At 43.9% G+C, this 19,216-nt stretch overlaps 1 protein-coding gene across 1 annotated transcript in view; it reads right to left on the bottom strand.

Annotated features, from left to right (window-relative positions):
• mtm1 (myotubularin 1) overlaps positions 1-19,216 on the bottom strand; it is a 149,489-nt gene that overhangs the window by 102,556 nt on the left and 27,717 nt on the right. Inside the window, exons 2-4 of the mRNA XM_072505866.1 lie at positions 14,960-15,059; positions 12,704-12,758; positions 12,344-12,438 (exon numbers count right to left, since the gene is read on the bottom strand). Coding sequence (XP_072361967.1) covers positions 12,344-12,438; positions 12,704-12,758; positions 14,960-15,025 — 216 coding nt within the window. The 5' untranslated portion in view covers positions 15,026-15,059. The remainder of the gene's footprint in view (positions 1-12,343; positions 12,439-12,703; positions 12,759-14,959; positions 15,060-19,216) is intronic.

The following is a 19,216-nucleotide window of genomic DNA, read 5'->3' as shown; positions in this document are numbered from 1 at the left end:
GGATACTTGGGGAGTGGGGGGATTTTTCAGGGTATAAACTGAACATGGGGAAAAGTGAGTTGTTTGTGGTGCATCCAGGGGAGCAGAGCAGAGAAATAGAGGACTTACCGCTGAGGAAGGTAACAAGGGACTTTCGCTACTTGGGGATCCAGATAGCCAAGATTTGGGGTACATTGCATAGGTTAAATTTAACGCGGTTGGTGGAACAGATGGAGGAGGACTTCAAGAGATGGGACATGGTATCCCTGTCACTGGCAGGGAGGGTGCAGGCGGTTAAAATGGTGGTCCTCCCGAGATTCCTCTGTGTTTCAGTGCCTCCCGGTGGTGATCACGAAGGCTTTTTTCAAAAGGATTGAGAAGAGTATCATGAGTTTTGTGTGGGTCAGGAAGACCCCGAGAGTGAGGAAGGGATTTTTGCAGCGTAGTAGGGATAGGGGGGGCTGGCACTACCGAGCCTAGGTGAGTACTACTGGGCCACTAATATCTCAATGGTATGTAAGTGGATGGGAGAAGAGGAGGGAGCAGCGTGGAAGAGATTGGAGAGGGCGTCCTGCAGGGGGACTAGCCTACAAGCTATGGTGACGGCACCGTTGCCGTTCTCACCAAAGAAATACACCACAAGCCCGGTGGTGGTCGCTACATTGAAAATTTGGGGGCAGTGGAGACGGCATAGGGGAAAGACGGGAGCCTCGGTATGGTCCCCGATAAGAAATAACCATAGGTTTGCTCCGGGGAGAATGGATGGGGGATTTGGAACATGGCAAAGAGCAGGAGTAACACAATTGAGAGATCTGTTTGTAGATGGGACGTTTGCAAGTCTGGGAGCGCTGACCGAAAAATATGGGTTGCCCCAAGGGAATGCATTCCGGTATATGCAACTGAGGGCTTTTGCGAGGCAACAGGTGAGGGAATACCCGCAGCTCCCGACGCAGGAGGTGCAGGACAGAGTGATCTTAAAGACATGGGTGGGGGACGGTAAGGTATCAGACATATATAGGGAAATGAGGGACTAGGGGGAGATTATGGTAGATGAGCTGAAAGGGAAATGGGAAGAAGAGCTGGGGGAGGAGATTGAGGAGGGGCTGTGGGCTGATGCCCTAAGTAGGGTAAACTCATCGTCCTCGTGTGCCAGGCTAAGCCTGATACAATTTAAGGTGTTACACTGGGCGCATATGACTGGAGCACGGCTCAGTAAATTTTTTGGAGTAGAGGATAGGTGTGCGAGATGCTCGAGAGGCCCAGCGAATCACACCCACATGTTCTGGTCATGTCCGGCACTACAGGGGTTTTGGGTGGGGGTGACAAAGGTGCTTTCGAAGGTGGTGGGGGTCCAGGTCGAACCAAGCTGGGGGTTGGCTATATTCGGGGTTGCAGAAGAGCCGGGAGTGCAGGAGGCGAAAGAGGCTGATGTTTTGGCCTTTGCGTCCCTAGTAGCCCGGCGCAGGATACTGTTGTTGTGGAAAGAAGCCAAGCCCCCGGGTGTGGAGACCTGGATAAATGACATGGCAGGGTTTATAAAGCTGGAACGGATTAAGTTCGTCCTAAGGGGATCGGCTCAAGGGTTCACCAGGCAGTGGCAACCGTTCGTCGAATACCTCACAGAAAGATAGAGGGAATGGAAAAGAAGAAGACAGCAGCAGCAACCGGGGGGGGGGGGGGGGGGGGGGGAGAACCAGAAGGACTCTCAGGGATGTTAGTGTATATGTATAATATGTATAGGTTGTTGTTATAGGTAATTGTATACTGGACTGCTGAATTGTATTTTTGGAGTGTATTTATTTGGGACAAGGCAGTTGCCATTTAGTTTTGTTTTTTAATTTTGATGTTGTTTATATATTATTTATTTCTTGTTTAAAAAACTGGCCATTGTTATTTATATTGTTATATTACTGTGTAAAAGAAACACAATGTACTGTTATGGTTGGCCAAAAATTTTGAATAAAATATATATTTTTTAAAAAGAACACAGTGCAGCAGTGAGACGATGTCATTGTGTTGGCAGAGCTGTCTTTTTTTTTTTTCTTTTTAAAAATAAATTTCGAGTACCCAATTCATTTTTTCCAATTAAGGGGCAATTTAGAGTGGTCAATCCACCTAGTCTGCACATCATTTTGGGTTGTGGGGGTGAAACCCACGCAAACACGGGGAGAATACGCAAACTCCACACGGACAGTGACCCAGAGCCCCCGGGATCAAACCTGGGACCTCGGCGCCGTGAGGCAACTGTGCTAACCACTTGCGCCACCGTGCTGCCCGGCAGAGCTGTCTTTTGGATGAGATGTTAAACAAATGGGAACCAGCTGCGTGTGATGCTCTTCGCTGCTTCCTGTGACGATTGCTGCATTATCAGAGACCCATTCCAACCAGGCTTTGCCCTCTTCCAGACCCTTCCATCAGGCAGAAGGCAAGTCTGAAGACCCGAACATCCAGACATGGGAACAGCTTCTTCCCCACAGCTACTAGACTCCTCAACGACTCTCCTTCAGACTGATCTGTTCCCTGTAAGAACACTATTCACGACGCCCTATGCTGCTCTTGCTCATGTATTTGCTTAGTTTGGCCCCTTGTTCCGCACTGTAACCAATCACTGTTTGTCAATGTACCATTTGTCAATGTACTCTGTCGATTATTCTTTTTTGTCTACTATGTACGTACTGTGTACGTTCCCTCGGCCGCAGAAAAATGTTTTTCACTGTACTTCGGTACACTTGACAATAAATCAAATCAATCAATCAAGAACTCTTCATCAGAAAATATGTCCGAAACAAAATAGGAAAGCAGATTGGTAACGTTTGTCTGATTTGTAGTTGGAAGTAGGGATTTCAGGTCCCTTCGTCGGTAAATAAACTGCTACGTTCTGACAAAATGGCACAGGCCTGAAACATTAACTGTTTCTCTTTACATAAATACTGCTTCACCCAATTTTATTTCACACTAACTATTACCATCATCCCGGAATGTATATTTGGAAGGCAGTCAGCAGACGGAATCAAAACTCTGGGTCGATTTACATATTGATGGCCCATCTCCGAGGAACAAAGAACTAGTGCTCAGGTATCTGATACTGTCTCAGACATTCCGGCGTCACTACCCCAACCAGAGGACACAAACAAAGCAAGGCCAGCGGCCACCTAGGACACGCCCAGCCATCAAGGCACCCACCCCTTTATTGGTTTAGATCGATGACAATGATCAAGAAGCTGCCCAATTAATTGGGACCAAGTTTAAGGCCCGCCTAAAAGCGTGCGAAGCCCCTCCAAGTATAAGAAGGAACCCCCGCCAAAGGTTCACTCTCTTGGATTCGGCTCTCAAGCGGAGAGACCCTGCCACCAGCATCACCAGAAGCAAGTAAGTTCAAGGTCAACAATCGCTACCAGACGGATGACCTTAGCTGTACTCCTGTTACCTCTTCGAACCCAACAGCCTCAGATCCAAACAACGGCTATTGTTCCTCTGACCTAAGTGGGATCCCGAAGTTAAGTATAGGTGTTAGTGATAGAGATCGTTTAGTTTGTAGTGTTATTGTGCATGAGTAAATCATACTGTGTGTAAATAAATACAATTGACTTTGAACTAACTAACTGGTGTATTGGCTCTTTGATCGATATTCGGGTTAAAACCTTGTGGCGGTATCGAGAGATAGATACCTGCCGACTCTGAAAGCATACTCATAATTAGGATTACGAAAGGCGACCTTATTAACCACCATATTTATAGCAATAAACAGAGCAACACCCCCAAGAGAGACATAGCAGATCCAGGCATAATACCTGACCTCACGCTCATCTTAGCCAAAAGGCCGAGAAGCAATGGTCTTATGGCTTTTGTAAGAAGTCTTACAACACCAGGTTAAACCGGCATCTCCACTTTATGGCTTTTGAAATAGAATTCCAACAATATTGCTTGCAGAGATTGAATAAATCTAAGGGTTTACATTAGTAAAGAGCAGATCAAAGATTTTGCAGCTTAACAAGACGATCGCTCTTTCCAGATAAACTAACAGCCCCATGTATAATTTTCAGTCACCATTTTAATACAGTATGTCCTTGCTTAAAGTTGCGATTGTGTTCCTGAAAATCACAATTTCAAGCAAAACACTGCTTCTCTTAGAAAACCATGTTAAATTGCAGTAAGGTTCAGTGCAGCCTTTATCAGAAAAAAACAAGGAGCAAAACATTATATCCTCCAATGTTTTTGTTTCATAGGATCAGAGAATTTACATTGCAGAAGGCGGCCATTCGGCCCATTGAGTCTGCACCAGACCTTGGAAAGAGTACCTGACTTAAGCTCACGCCTCCACCCTATCCCCATAACCCCTCCTAACCTTTTGGACGCCAAGGGGCAATTTAGCATGGCCAATCCACCTAACCGGCACTTCTTTGGATTGTGAGAGGAAACCAGAGCACCCGGAGGAAACCCACACAGACATGGGGAGAAAGTGCAAACTCCATACAGACAGTCACCCGGGTCCCTGGAGCTGTGAGGCAGCAGTGCTAACCTCTGTGCCACCGGTTTTATAAATGCAAAGTGCCAATTCTTTCCAATAAAGGGGCAATTTAGCGTGGCCAATCCACCCACCCTGCAAAGATAGGATTGTGGGGGTGAGGCCCACACAGACACAGGGAGACTTTGCAAACTCCACATGGACAGTGACCCGCGGCCGGGATCAAACCCAATCCTCGGTGCTAACAATTGCGCCACCGTGTCGCCCCTTATGTTGAAATATTTTACTTTGCTAAATTCCCACATTGGCAAATGAAATAACTTCCAAAATAAAAGTTTAAAAATAAAAATGTTGAACTTTCTACTCACAATACCTCCTGCTCATCGCGGATCCAGATTCCGAAATCCAGGCTCCCTGATCTTCCCGGTCGCTGGAGATTGTGCCCTTCCCTGACCGCAGAGGTCTCCACCCTCCCCAACCAGAGTAGTGGCCTCCTCGACACCTTCTCCCCCCAACCCCCCCGTCCCCTAGTAACAGTTCCTCCCCTGTCTTCAAACCACCTTCTTGTCGAACCACCCACTCACCGCTTTCCTCTCCTGAACCCTAGCTGTGAGTAAGGACTGAAGAGAAGAGCAGGAAACAGGAACATTTAAAATAAAACATGGATTGTCGCACTTTGCATCATCGGGACTCACGCTTTCCGGCTTCAGATCAGATCTGGATCTTCAACAGGAACGCAGGTCTGGGTGATGAAAGTGGTGAAAGGTGTCAAAAAGTAGGATGTTCAACAAGAAGGTGGATCAGAGAGGAGAAAGGCCACAACACATGCCAGGGGAGGGGAGAGACCACTCCAAAACGGCATTGATCAGATCATGCATGAGATGATGTTAAAATGACTCTCACTACACAAAGAGATTACAGGTCCCATTAACTTACAGGCATTAAAGCGAAAAAATGTTAACACGGGGCAATGTTAAAAAAGGACGTGCTGCATTACTGAATGAAATCCATCCATTTTGGAAACCCCCCCAAGTTTTCATAACACTTACAAAAGAACCATGGAACCATGGTAAATTTTCTATGCAACAATCAGTCACTTTAGTCTTTGGAATTTTCGAAACCAAAATCGCGCTTCCACCTTTTTCCACTCACTTCCACACCAATGACTATTTATAACAAGAAATCTGAATGAGACAATCCCCGTTATACCTAAGAGGAACATAAATGTGTGCACCCTGACGTCAACAGCAAACCTAAGCGTGAAGCTACAGAAATTTGTTTTAATTCTTTCATGGAACGTGCACATCGCTGGCTGGCCAATATTAGTTGCCCATCCCGGACGGTCCTCGAACTGAGTGGCTTGCTGGGCCAGTTCAGAGTTGTATCACATGTAGGCCAGACTGGGTAAGGACTGCAGATTTCCCTCCTTAAAAGGATATTAGTGATTCAGATGTTTGTTTATTTTTTTTACAAACTACCAAAACCGATGATAGTTATCATGGTCACATTACAGAGACCATCTTTTAATTCCAGATTTATTCATTGAAATAAAATTCCACTAGCTGCCATGGTGAGATTTGAACCCATGTCCCCAGAGCATTAGCCAATTCTTATACTCAATGCCCGGGCCAATGAAGACAAGCATGCCATATGCCTTCTGGACTACCTTCTCCACCTGTGTTGCCCCTTTCAGTGACCTGTGGACCTGTACACCAAGATCTCTCTGACTGTCAATACTCTTGAGGGTTCTACCATTCACTGTATATTCCCTACCTGCATTAGACCTTCCAAAATGCATTACCTCACATTTGTCCGGATTAAACTCCATCTGCCATCTCTCCGCCCAAGTCTCCAAACAATCTAAATCCTGCTGTATCCTCTGACAGTCCTCATCGCGATCCACAATTCTACCAACCTTTGTGTCGTATGCAAACTTACTAATCAGACCAGTTACATTTTCCTCCAAATCATTTATATATATTACGAACAGCAAAGGTCCCAGCACTGATCCCTGTGGAACACCACTAGTCACAGCCCTCCAATTAGAAAAGCACCCTTCCATTGCTGCTACTCTGCCTTCTATGACCTACCCAGTTCTGTATCCATCTTGCCAGCTCACCCCTGATCCCGTGTGACTTCACCTTTTGTAGCAGTCTGCCATGAGGGACTTTGTCAAAGGCCTTACTGAAGTCCATACAGACAACATCCACTGCCCTACCTGCATCAATCATCTTTGTGACCTCTTCGAAAAACTCTATCAAATTAGTGAGACACGACCGCCCCTTCACAGAACCGTGCTGACTCTCGCTAATATGTCCATTTCCTTCCAATTGGGAGTAGACCCTGTCTCGAAGAATTCTCTCCAGTAATTTCCCTATCACTGACGTAAGGCTCACCGGCCTGTAGTTCCCTGGATTATCCTTGCTACCCCTCTTAAACAAAGGAACAACATTGGCTATTCTCCATTCCTCTAGTACATCATCTGAAGACAGTGAGGATCCAAAGATTTCTGTCAAGGCCTCAGCAATTTCCTCTCTCGCCTCCTTCAGTATTCTGGGGTAGATCCCATCAGGCCCTGGGGACTTATCTACGTTAATATTTTTCAAGACACCCAACACCTCATCTTTTTGGATCTCAATGTGACCCAGGCTATCTACACGCCCTTCTCCAGACTCAACATCCACCAATTCCTTCTCTTTGGTGAATACTGATGCAAAGTATTCATTTAGTACCTCGCCCATTTCCTCTGGCTCCACACATAGATTCCCTTGCCTATCCTTCAATGGGCCAACCCTTTCCCTGACTACCCTCTTGCTTTTTATGTACGTGTAAAAAGCCTTGGGATTTTCCTTAACCCTATTTGCCAATGACTTTTCGTGACCCCTTTTAGCCCTCCTGACTCCTTGCTTAAGTTCCTTCCTACTTTCCTTATATTCCACACAGGCTTCGTCTGTTCCCAGCCTTCTAGCCCTAACAAATGCCTCCTTTTTCTTTTTGACGAAGCCTACAATATCTCTCGTTATCCAAGGTGCCTGAAATTTGCCGTATTTATCCTTCTTCCGCAAAGGAACATGCCGGTCCTGAATTTCTTTCAACTGACATTTGAAAGCCTCCCACATGTCAGATGTTGATTTACCCTCAAACATCCGCCCCCAATCTAGGTTCTTCAGTTCCTGCCTATTATTGTTATAATTAGCCTTCCCCCAATTTAGCACATTCACTCTGGGACCATTCTTATCCCTGTCCACCAGCACTTTAAAACTTACTGAATTGTGGTCACTGTTCCCGAAATGCTCCCCTACTGAAACTTCTACCACCTGGCTGGGCTCATTCCCCAATACCAGGTCCAGTAGAGCCCCTTTCCTAGTTGGACTATCTATATATTGTTTTAAGAAGCCCTCCTGGATGCTCCTTACAAACTCTGCCCGTCCAAGCCCCTAGCACTAAGTGAGTCTCAGTCAATATTGGGGAAGTTGAAGTCTCCCATCACAACAACCCAGTTGCTTTTACTCCTTTCCAAAATCTGTCTACCTATCTGCTCCTCTATCATGGCTGGCTGTTGGGAGTCCTGTAGTAAACCCCCAACATTGTGACTGCACACTTCTTATTCCTGATCTCTACCCATATAGCCTCACTGCCCTGAGGCGTCCTCCCATAGTACAGCTGTGATGTACTCCCCAACCAGTAGCGCAAATCCGCCACCCCTTTTACATCCCCCTCTATCCTGCCTGAAACATCTAAATCCTGGAACGTTTAGCTGCCAATCCTGTCCTTCCCTCAACCAGGTCTCTGTAATGGCAACATTATAGTTCTAAGTACTAATCCAAGCTCAAGTTCCTCGGCCTTACCTATTATACTTCTTGCATTAAAACATATGCACTTCAGGCCACCAGACCCGCTGTTTTCAGCAACATCTCCCTGTCTGCTCTTCCTCAGAGCCACACTGGCCCTATTCCCAATTCTCCCTCAATGTTTTCACCTTCTGACCTATTGCTCCGGTACCCACCCCCCCTGCCATACTAGTTTAAATCCTCCCGTGTGACACTAGCAAACCTCGCGGCCAGGATATTTATGCCTCTCCAGTTTAGATGCAACCCGTCCTTCTGGCACAGGTCACACCTGCCCCGGAAGAGCTCCCAGTGGTCCAGATAACGGAAACCCTCGCTCCTACACCAGCTGTTTAGCCACGTGTTTAGCTGCTCTATCTTCCTATTTCTAGCCTCACTGGCACATGGCACAGGGAGTAATCCCGAGATTACAACCCTAGAGGTCCTGTCTTTTAACTTTCTGCCTAGCTCCCTGAACTCCTGCTGCAGGACCTCATGCCCCTTCCTGCCTATGTTGTTAGTACCAATATGTACAACAACCTCTGCCTTTTTGCCCTCCCCCTTCAGGATGCCCGCTACCCATTCGGAGACATCCTGGACCCTGGTACCAGGGAGGCAACATACCATCCTGGAGTCTCTTTCACGTCCACAGAAGCGCCTATCTGTGCTCCTGACTATAGAGTCCCCTATGACTATTGCCCTTCTGCACTTTGGCCCTCCCTGCTGAACATCAGAGCCAGCCATGGTGCCACTGCTCTGGCTGCTGCTGTTTTCCCCTGATCGGCTATTCCCCTCAACAGTATCCAAAGCGGTATACCTGGTCGAGAGGGGGACAACCACAGGGGATTCCTGCACTGACTGCCTTCCCCTTCTGGTGGTCACCCATCTCTCTGCCTGCACCTTGGGTGTGACCACACCTCTATAATTCCTATCTATGACACTTTCCGCCACCTGCATGCTCCTAAGTGCATCCAATTGGTGCTCCAACTGAACTACGTGGTCTGTGAGGAGCTGCCATTGGTTACACTTGCGGCAGATGCAGTCGACCGGAACGCTGGAAGCGTCACAGATCTGCAACATCTCACAGTTGCAGCACTGCACCCCGGAGTGACATTTAAGCACTAATTAATTAATTTAAAATAAACACTTGATTATTGCTAGATTGAATTACAATTAACTATATGGCTCTGACGCTCGATGATTTTTACTGTAAAATTAAATGCTAAATACCGATCACTGCCCTCAGGTTTAGTTACTCCACTATCTAGTTAATCAATTAGATTTGTTTTGCAATATTATTTTTTTTCAAATTTAACAAGGCTTTAATCAAGGCTTGGTTTCAGGATTACTGTTGGACGAATAGTTCGAGGCATCTCTCAGACACCTGCTATTAGTTTTATTTATTTCAAAGGAGATAAGTGAATGCCACTGTGACAAGCTCTGCGTTGTATTCAGTGCTGTCACGTCTTTACATGTACAATGGTGGATACCAAGCATCAGCTACCAACTACATTAATCCAATACCGGTTAGTAGTTACACCAGATGCACTAATACATGCTACAAGAGATTCTGAAGTACTGTGTCAGCTATAAACACGAGATGCAAGCCTACAATCACATGAGACCGCCAATATTTCACATTATGAAAGTAAGCTAGCGGGGAACATAGAAACTGACTGCAAAAGTTTCTATCGGTATAGAAAGAGAAAAAGCTTGATAAAAACAAATTTAGGACACTTACAGTCAGAAACAGGGGAATTCATAAAGGGGAACAAAAATGGCTCAGGAACTAAATTCGTACTTTTCTTCTGGCTTCACAAAGGAAGACATGAATAATGTACCGGAAGTTCTGAGAAACGCAAGTTTCCGTGAGGAGCTGAAGGAAATTAGTATTAGTAAAGAAATGGTTTTCGGAACAACAAAGGTTAGGAGCTAGGGTCGCAGGGATAGGGCAGGGGAGTGGGCCTAGACAGGGCACTCTTTCGGAGGGTCGGTGCAGACTCGATGGGCTGAATGGCCTTCTTCTGCACTGTACGGGTTCTATAAGCATTGCCAAGAGTGACACAATCTGAACTTGAACTTTTAGCATCCAAGTATTCAGTGGATAGCCATATCTAAATCATTGGAACAAGAAACCAACATTTGAATTAAAATGCCCATTAAGCCAAGTCTACGCAAAACTTTCAGAATACCAGATTTTCCTAAACTTTTAAACTTACTGCCAAATTGTTTGAGTATAGGCATATGCTACAATCAGTGGCTCCCTTGGGAAACACACAAAAGATGCCTGCCACATAGATGATCTTAAAAACAAAAATTATGTCCAAATATGGAACTGACAATGTGCTAATACATATCTATAAAAAATATATGTACAAATGCACAACTCAATTAACATGTAAACCAACACAAAATTGCTTTTATACAAGTTGAAAAATAATCCTCACACTTGAGCTCAAAATAAAAACTAGTTTTTAAACTAGACAGGAAGTCCAATTCAAAATAACTGAAGTAATGAAGTGTTAAACATCAAGGTAGGAAGAGCAAAACAGCTGTGATCAGTTTAGTTTCCTTCTGTTACGAGCACGAATGAACAAGGTGGTAAATTAACTTGCTTCAGATTATCAAATGCAAATTTTCTGCCTTCAGCGGTGCCTTCCTACAGTTTTCAATTTTAGATCAGTGTCCCCACTCGATTGTCATCAAGTGAATCCTGCAGGGAGAGTGACCCTTGCTAAAGAGTGCGTATTTATGGATAATGATGGAATCAATCTCTGTTGTGATTCTCCCGTCAGTCTGTCCACACACACTGTTTGATACCAGACATGGAGAATGGCCACTTGGGCAACCCAGTGGTTTTACCCCATTGCTCATGTCAAGTATACTTCAGCACCATGCAGAAGCAATTGAGAACAAAAAGGGAGGGGGGGAATAAGGGGAGGAAAACACTAAACAAGAGACTGACTGAGTCGGTCATCCAGACAAAGAGTCATCCAGACTCTAAACATTAGCTCCCTTTTCTCTCCACAGATGCTGTCAGACCTGTTGAGATTGTCCAGTATTTTCTGTTTTTGTTTCAGATTCCAGCATCCACAGTAATTTGCTTTTATTATTTTTTTTGTCTAATTTCACAGCTGAAGACTAGAGGCCAAACATCTGAACACTATCAGAAGTGAAAAAAATTATGAATGGTGAAAGACAAGGAAAATAATTAATTAGCAGTTATTAGGTGTAGTCATTGAAAAATATTTAAATCTCCCTCACCCCACCATTGATACCCATGCCTTAGTCCACACCCAAATTCTTTCCTCAGACTCTCCCACCTTCCTCTCTTCATTAAAACGCTCCCCTTTGACCTTCTGGCCACCTGTCCTAATATTTCATTCTGCTAGGCATCTTGGAAAAAACCTGATGTTGTCCCAGTGAAAGGCAATATTAAAGGCAAGTTATTCAAGTTCCAGTCTTTGTTGAATCAGCTGACCTTAGCCAGGGCTCATCCTCGTAATTACTTCCAGTGAGCTGTTATAGAGTGCCCACCTAAACACAGCACAAAGACCAGATTGAGCTTGCATGTGTTTGCCTTCCAGGTGTTGCCTCCACAGTATAATAGCTTTCCAATGGTCACTACCCAGACTTGTGAAAAATGGCTAGTGGGGCAAAACCATTTCAGAGCTGTAGGGAACACTGGAATCTAATTCAGAGTAATGTGTCAGGGACCTCAGGGCTGTAAAGGTGAAAACGGGTAGGATGGGGGTACAAATAGCCTCCGCAATTGTGGATACAGTATGCAAGTCTTGATTAAAGTTGGGCTTCATAAAATTTGAGATGCTGAGGGAAGTGGCTGTTGGCTTTAAGAGTCGGAGCTTTTAGGACGCAGCTAAGAAGGAGGAGATTTCTGCACAAGCTTTGGGGAACTGGTGACAAAGAATATTTGTGAGAATAAAGAGCGAAAGGCAAGAGGTGATGACCATTTCACTTGAGGCATGAAGGTATGGACTGACAGTAACATTCACCACAGTGGAATACAAAAATGTAAGACTTTCTGAAAAGTTAAATAAAAATCAGAACTTACCAGTTCAACACTCTTAAAGTAAAGTCTGTAGCTTGTAATATACACCACTCCCTTTTTAGGCCCATTAAAGTGACAAACGTAGATCACATCCTTTTCTATGAAGCAGGAATAAACAACTCATTAGCTATTAGAAGCTAGCAACACAAAAAAAATATTTCTATTCAATATTTCTTAACCCCAAATGATTGCAAATATGAATTTTTTTAATGATTAATACACATATTGCAAACTGTGAATGCGGTTGTTCTGGTCAGGGAAATTCCTTAAAATGCGAGGCTTAATATTTAGATCTTAAGATTACCATACGAGGCAAACAAAATTGGTTATTTGCAGGCAAAATGACTGTTAATGCAGTCCTACCTTTACTTTTAACATCTTCTCCTGCTAATAGTGGTACTTCCTCTGTCTGTTGTGCCTGAAAAGAAATAAATGGCCAATTAATCTTGTAAATGAATTGGTGTGCTTATCAAATATTCTTATGCTGCAGTGATTACTAAATGTAATTAGCTCTGGTTATTCTACACAATTAACAGACCACATTACAGGAAAATCCTAGAAATTTACAGATGCTCAAATTCAATGAATCACATTTAGAATAACACACTACTTTTGAAAGGAGGTGCCATTTGCTTTTTCCAAAGTCCCATTACAATAGACACGCTACTTCTTGGTTAGTTTACCCTCTAAAGAACCCTCTAAAGCTGCCACAGACTCTCTATAAAATGATTTAACATAATTAAAATCAAACAGGTTAAAATAAATCAATCCATACTTCATGTTTCCAGGAAAGTTAAATTAGTGATAAAACTGGAACCCACAGTCAGGGAAAAAACTTTATATCATCTCTGTAGTTTTACTTACTGCTTTTTAAATCCTCAATGTTACAGCGCATATAAACTAAAGTCAATCTCATCCGACTAATTCTCATTACAGGTGCCTAACTTTCAGCCTATCCCAAAAGTCATGCGCCTGAAACATGAACGATGTTTCTCTCCACAAATGCTGCCCGAGCTACTGAGCATTTCCAGCACTTTCTTTTTATTTTTGAACTCGTATTCTGCAGTTTAAGAATGGTGCCTTGCTGACTGTTCTCATCCTGCAATAATTCCTGGGATTATTCACAAACAAGTTTTCCTTCTGATAATCTGTTTAGGTCTTACTTCAATCACCCATCTGTCTCTCCCCTTTTCAAGGTTGGTTCTGGGGTACAGTTGTTCAGACACTAAATCATCTTGTACTTCATCCAAATGACGGTTCTTCATGCTCAAGGGTAGGCTAACAATATTAATAGGTTATTAAACTTCATAGAGCATTAAAGCCAAACCTAATCTTGTTCTCCCCCAGCACCAACCTGTCTACACCTTCCAGCAGGAGTCACCAGGCAGCAAACAGGAGTAGTGACATTGCCTAATTTGTTTTCAGCCTCCTTTCTGAAGCAGAGGAAAGATGAGGATAATAGCACGAGTACCTTCCCACCTCAGCTGTACCCAGCACCCCAAAAGGCAGCCCATTTACCCAGTAGTAAAAATATTGTCTGGCCTAGTTCATAAAATTAAAACGTCACCTAAACTATTTAGTTGGGCACTTTAAATAGTAGAATAGTTAAGGAGCCACTCAAAAGAATAATGAACATTTACATTTTCTGACAGGCCGAGCTTTTTATTTTAATTCTATTTTTCCTGAAAGGAAAAACGTGTGAACACTTTATATCATTAATCGTTTGACTCATACATTATACAGTTGATAATTAAAACCAGTCAGGAAATAAACACTTGCTGGAATTGTCCCTAGTCAGCAAGCACTGCAGTGGATAAATAATCCAGAGGCCTCGACTGACGCACAAGAATTTGAAACCAAGGAGGAGAAAAATCTTATTTTCTTTTTAAATGGCCATGAAATAAATGTCATAAAAATCCTACCGCTTACTGAATGTCCTTTGGTAAAGGAAACCATTTCAGCCAGTTGATTTTTAACTGCCCCTGAAAAGTAAGCACCTTAGTCCCATCAAAGAATGACACTAATTGCAGCAGTTCACGAAAGCAAGCAGACTGCCAGCTGGACCACTAATGGTGGGCAATAAATGGTGGCCTTGCCAAGAGAGGGACAGCCACAGAATTATTTTTTCCCCAAAACAGCCACTCAGTTCTCAGTACATAATGAGATGGCTAATCTGGAAACTGGAGCACTACAATTTGCCTCAATATTCTGGCTAATGAAGCTGGAGGCATTAAAAAAAACAGCCTAGGTGGGTGCCCACTTCTGATCTCTGACCCATGCAGGGAAGTAGACTTGCGAACACTGATTGAGGATGGGATTGGTCTCGGCTGTCATGTATGACTGAATGGCTTGTAATAACACTGCTGCCTCTCAGCGTTGAGGACCTGGGTTCGATCCCGGCCCCTAGTCACTGTCCGTGTGGAGTTTGCGCGGGTCTCACCCCCACAACCCAAAGCTGTGCTGGGCTACGCTAAACTGCCCCTTAATTGGGGGAAAAAAAAGAAAAGGTGCTTTAAAATTATTTTTTTTAAAACAGAAGTATTGGAGGTCTGCACTGATCCCTGGATGTAGATAGACATCAGCAAGAATCAGTAACTTTAGGGGAGGAAAGAAACATACCTTGTTATTTGTTGCATTGATTGATGAAGACGTGGAATTTACTATCCGGGAGGATGCCGAAGCCATAATTTACCCAGGTTCTTCGAGGAAGCAAAGTCGACTGCAATAAAAACATACCAGTTAGCTATGGCAACACCTCCACAGTTATATGTCTTTCTAAAAAATTAAACAGACCCTGCTTGAGTCATTACATCGGGATGTATTAAATGGATTTTGCTAAAAGTCTATGTCGATCTTGATCGTTGTCACTTTCATCGGTGTGAAAGTGCATCAACGATATGGTATACCCTTATCATACAAGCCACAGATTTCAATATAAATCGTGCTGCTGCAAGGGTCTGTCAAACAGAAGTCAAACATCATTCCACGGACAAAGAAATCATATCTCTAGGTCCTTTGCATACACCAGCAGTGGTGCAGTGCCCAAGTAAATATTATTCAACTTGCGTGTTAATTGCATCAATTGAGGTTAACTATACAGGTAGAGGGCATTGATTGGATGGTTATTTGAGCGCATGTAGAGACACTTACAGGGTGCAAGTCAGGTTCGGGATTATGTACCTGAAATGATTCTCTCTGTGAATAAATCTATAGCAAGTAAAGATTTACTGTGATTTATCCCTTTACCAATTGGCTATCAGGAGTGTAACATTGTATTTCCGAGCACAGTTAATGCAGCCCTGGAGAACCAAACAGAATCCTTGTCTTCAAAATATGAAGCAAATTAATTTTTCCTCCCTTTTTCTGACGGTGATTGCTCCTAAATGAAAATTGATAGCACGCACAAAACAGATTGGATTGACATTTTAAAAAAATTGTTTGACTGATCAAGTATCAGCAGAATAAGGCACTTGAAGCTTTTTTCAGAAGGCCTAGTAGCAATAATTGCCTTTTTGGCTTAGTCAAGTACTGGAAGATGAGACATTGCTGGTGATTGTAACATCTGTGTCATCTATGCTTTGAATATAGAATTAGTTATGTTACAAAACTACATAAAGGGTTGGCAGAGGAATGAGAGCATTTTACAAAAAACACATCCAAAGCTGTCCATTCTATTGGACCATTTAGATTCAAGACAGGGAGCCCTGGAAGCCACAAAGCAAGTCAATACTCCAATTAATTCTACCATAACTTCAAATACAAGTTATTGATAAGAGAGTTAGGAGTTATTCACTGCTGAGGCTGCTTTAGTGACTGGAAGCCAGCGTCCAGTGGAATACCATCGGGGTCTATGCTGGGTCCCCCATTATTCTTCATTTATATAAACAACATATATGGCTAAATGGAGGGTAGGGTCAGTATATTTGTGGATGACTCAAAGAATGGCTTGATGATTAACAGCGGGGTCGGCCCCCCGGACTGGAGGCCTGGGTAAACGATATGGCGGGGTTTATTAAACTGGAGCAGATAAAGTTTGCCGAGAGGATCGGCTCAAGGGTTCACCAGGCGGTGGCAGCCATTTCTCGACTACCTAAGGGAACGTTAGAGGGAAGACAGATGACCAGCAGCAGCAACCCAGGGGGAAGGGGGGGGGGGGGGGTTTAGTTTAGTATAGGTCAATAGATAATGGGGTTTTGTTACTTGTGTATTGTTAAAAATTTCTATTTTGTTATCGTTCCGTTTGTTTTGTAAGAGGGAAAAATGTTGTTTAGAAAAAAATTTCAATAAAATATATATATATTTTTTTAAAACAGCGGGGTCGAGAGTCTTGGGTTCAGGAAGATATAGACGGGATGGTCAAATGGGTAGATAAGTGGTAATTGGAATTTAACTCTGAAAAGTGTACAGTGATGCACTTTGGAAGGAGAAATTTGACAAGGAAATATTCAATGGACGGCATGACACTGGGAAGTTCCGAGGAACAAAGGGACCTTGGCGGGTTTGTCCATAGATCTCTGAAGGCAGGGGAATATTAATAGTGTGGTGAAAAAAGCATATGGGACATTTGCCTTTATCAATCGAGGCATTGATTACAAAAGCAGGGCGATCATGTTGGAGTTATAAAGAACTTTGGTGAGGCCACAGCTGGAGTACGGTGTGCAGTTCTGGTCACCACATTATAGGAAGGATGTGATTGCACTGGAGGGGGTGCAGAGGACATTCACCAGGATGTTGCCTGGGATGGAACATTTAAGTTACGAAGAGAAGTTGGATGGGCTTGGGTTGCTTTCGCTGGAGCAGATAAGACTGAGGGGCTACCTGATCAAGGTGTACAAGATTATGAAGGGCATGGACAGGGTGGAAATGGAGCAGCTGTTCCCCTTAGTTGAAGGGTCAGTCACGAGGAGACACAAGTTCAAGGTGAGGGACAGGAGGTGCAGGGGGGATTTGAGGAAAAACCCACCCAGAGGGCAGTGGCGGTCTGGAATGCACTGCGAGGCTGGTAGAGGCAGGCTGCATCACATCCTTTAAAAAGTATCTGGTTGAGCCCTTGGCACAACATAACATTCAAGGTGCTGGCAAATGGGTTTAGGTAGGCAGGTCAGGTGTTTTTCATGTGTCGGTGCAGGCTCGGTGGGCCTAAGGACCTGTTCTACACTGCATTTTTCTGTGATTCTGTGGCAAGAAGCCAAGTACACAAAATGCAAGCCCAAGCTGTATGTTCTCGTCAGTCATAAATTAACACCCAGTTTTGCAGTATTCCAAGAATAAAATCAATATATAACTCTTAATTAAGGTTTTGAAATCCTACACTGATCAGAGTGATCAAAGATTTCCGCCAGTACTCAGTTGTGATAACTCTCAGCCATGCTCTTCAATTTCCCCAACTTAACAAAATATTTTCATGCATCTTAATTCATTTTATGTTAAATGGATATACTTCATGATGGATGTTCGGGAGCATGCTGAACAGAGAGATTTAAAACAAATACGGGATTGGCCCCACGTTGATCATAACCTAAGTCCTAAAACCTAAAAACAATGGTCATTTCTGTATTTTCCAAACATTAGAACCCCAATACACAACAGGCCATCTTTAAATTCATTCTGCACAGTCTATTGTACCCTTTTAAAAGATTTCAGGAAAAAAATAGCCCAGAGTTTTGCCAGAGTGCAGGTCATGACCCGCGGTTGGATCACAGGGGATGTCAGCAGGGTCGCGAAGCAACGATTGGTCGCGGCATTCCCATGGTGGTCCTGATTGTGGGAAAAGCATCCAAATGCCGCAACGGCTGCCACTGCCACCTTTTAAATGAGAAGGAAGTGTGTGCAGTCTTTGGGCCACAAGTGGCAGCAGCGAGGTCACGCATGTACACTTGACATCAAGCGTCCTGTATGTATGTGCTTTTGCCACCATCTCACAGAGGAGAGTTTCTTCCATTTTTTAGCTGCTGGCAAGCAAGGCAAGAGGACTGTGAAGATGAATTGTTTTCTTACAGTAACAGTTGGCCAGAGACACAAATAGGCAGCATACCTCCTGGCCAGGATCTCACATCCAAATCTGATGAGAGCTGACCAGGAGAGTCCAGGACACGACAGAGCAGTGTCAGTGTTAGCTCTGTACTGAGCTCAGGGCTTCTGGTTAACAACCTAGAAACTTAACTCAGAACAAAGCAGTATAAAGATGATTTCTTGAGGTATAGTTTTGTCAATTGTACCAATGCAAATAAGGATGCAGATCCCATGCGTGTTAAATGCAGGGAAGAACAGGCAAATGAGAGAAGTTTCAGATTTTGGAAGAGAAGTGACGGGTGAAGAATTCCTTTTGAGGGGCAGCACAGTGACGCACTGGTTAGCACGGCTGCCTCATGGCACCGAAGACCCAAGTTTGATCCTAGCCTCGGGTCACTGTCCATGTGGAGTTTGCACATTCCTTCCATGTCTGCGTGGGTCTCACCCCCACAACCCAAAAATATGTGCAGGATAGGTGAATTGGCCATGCCCCTTAATTGGGAATAAAAGAATTGGGTACTCTAAATTTAGGGGAAAAAGAAAAATTCCTTTTGAGATTGAGACCCCAGAGTCAATTATTAACTTACAGCTGACTCCAAATGATAAGACTATGCTGTAGTACCTGATCTGTGACAGCACATTAAGAACACACAAAAAGTCCACGAGGCTGTCAGCATTCTGAAGTTTCATCTCCCAGGAGTATCCAGTGCGGAGTAAAACAAGCATTTTCGTGCTATCGCCCTTCATGATGACCTACATGCGTGACTTGGGATCCTTAATATCCACCTCAAAAGAGAAGTTGTCCTCGATTTGATCTCTCATCGAAAAAATGGGCATCTCTGACTTTACAGTACTCCATCAGTG

The sequence above is a fragment of the Scyliorhinus torazame genome, chromosome 5, assembly GCF_047496885.1.
Source record: "Scyliorhinus torazame isolate Kashiwa2021f chromosome 5, sScyTor2.1, whole genome shotgun sequence".
Classification (NCBI taxonomy): Eukaryota; Metazoa; Chordata; class Chondrichthyes; order Carcharhiniformes; family Scyliorhinidae; genus Scyliorhinus; species Scyliorhinus torazame.
Note: the sequence above shows the minus strand (reverse complement) of the source record. Positions and strands in the feature narration are given on the sequence as shown.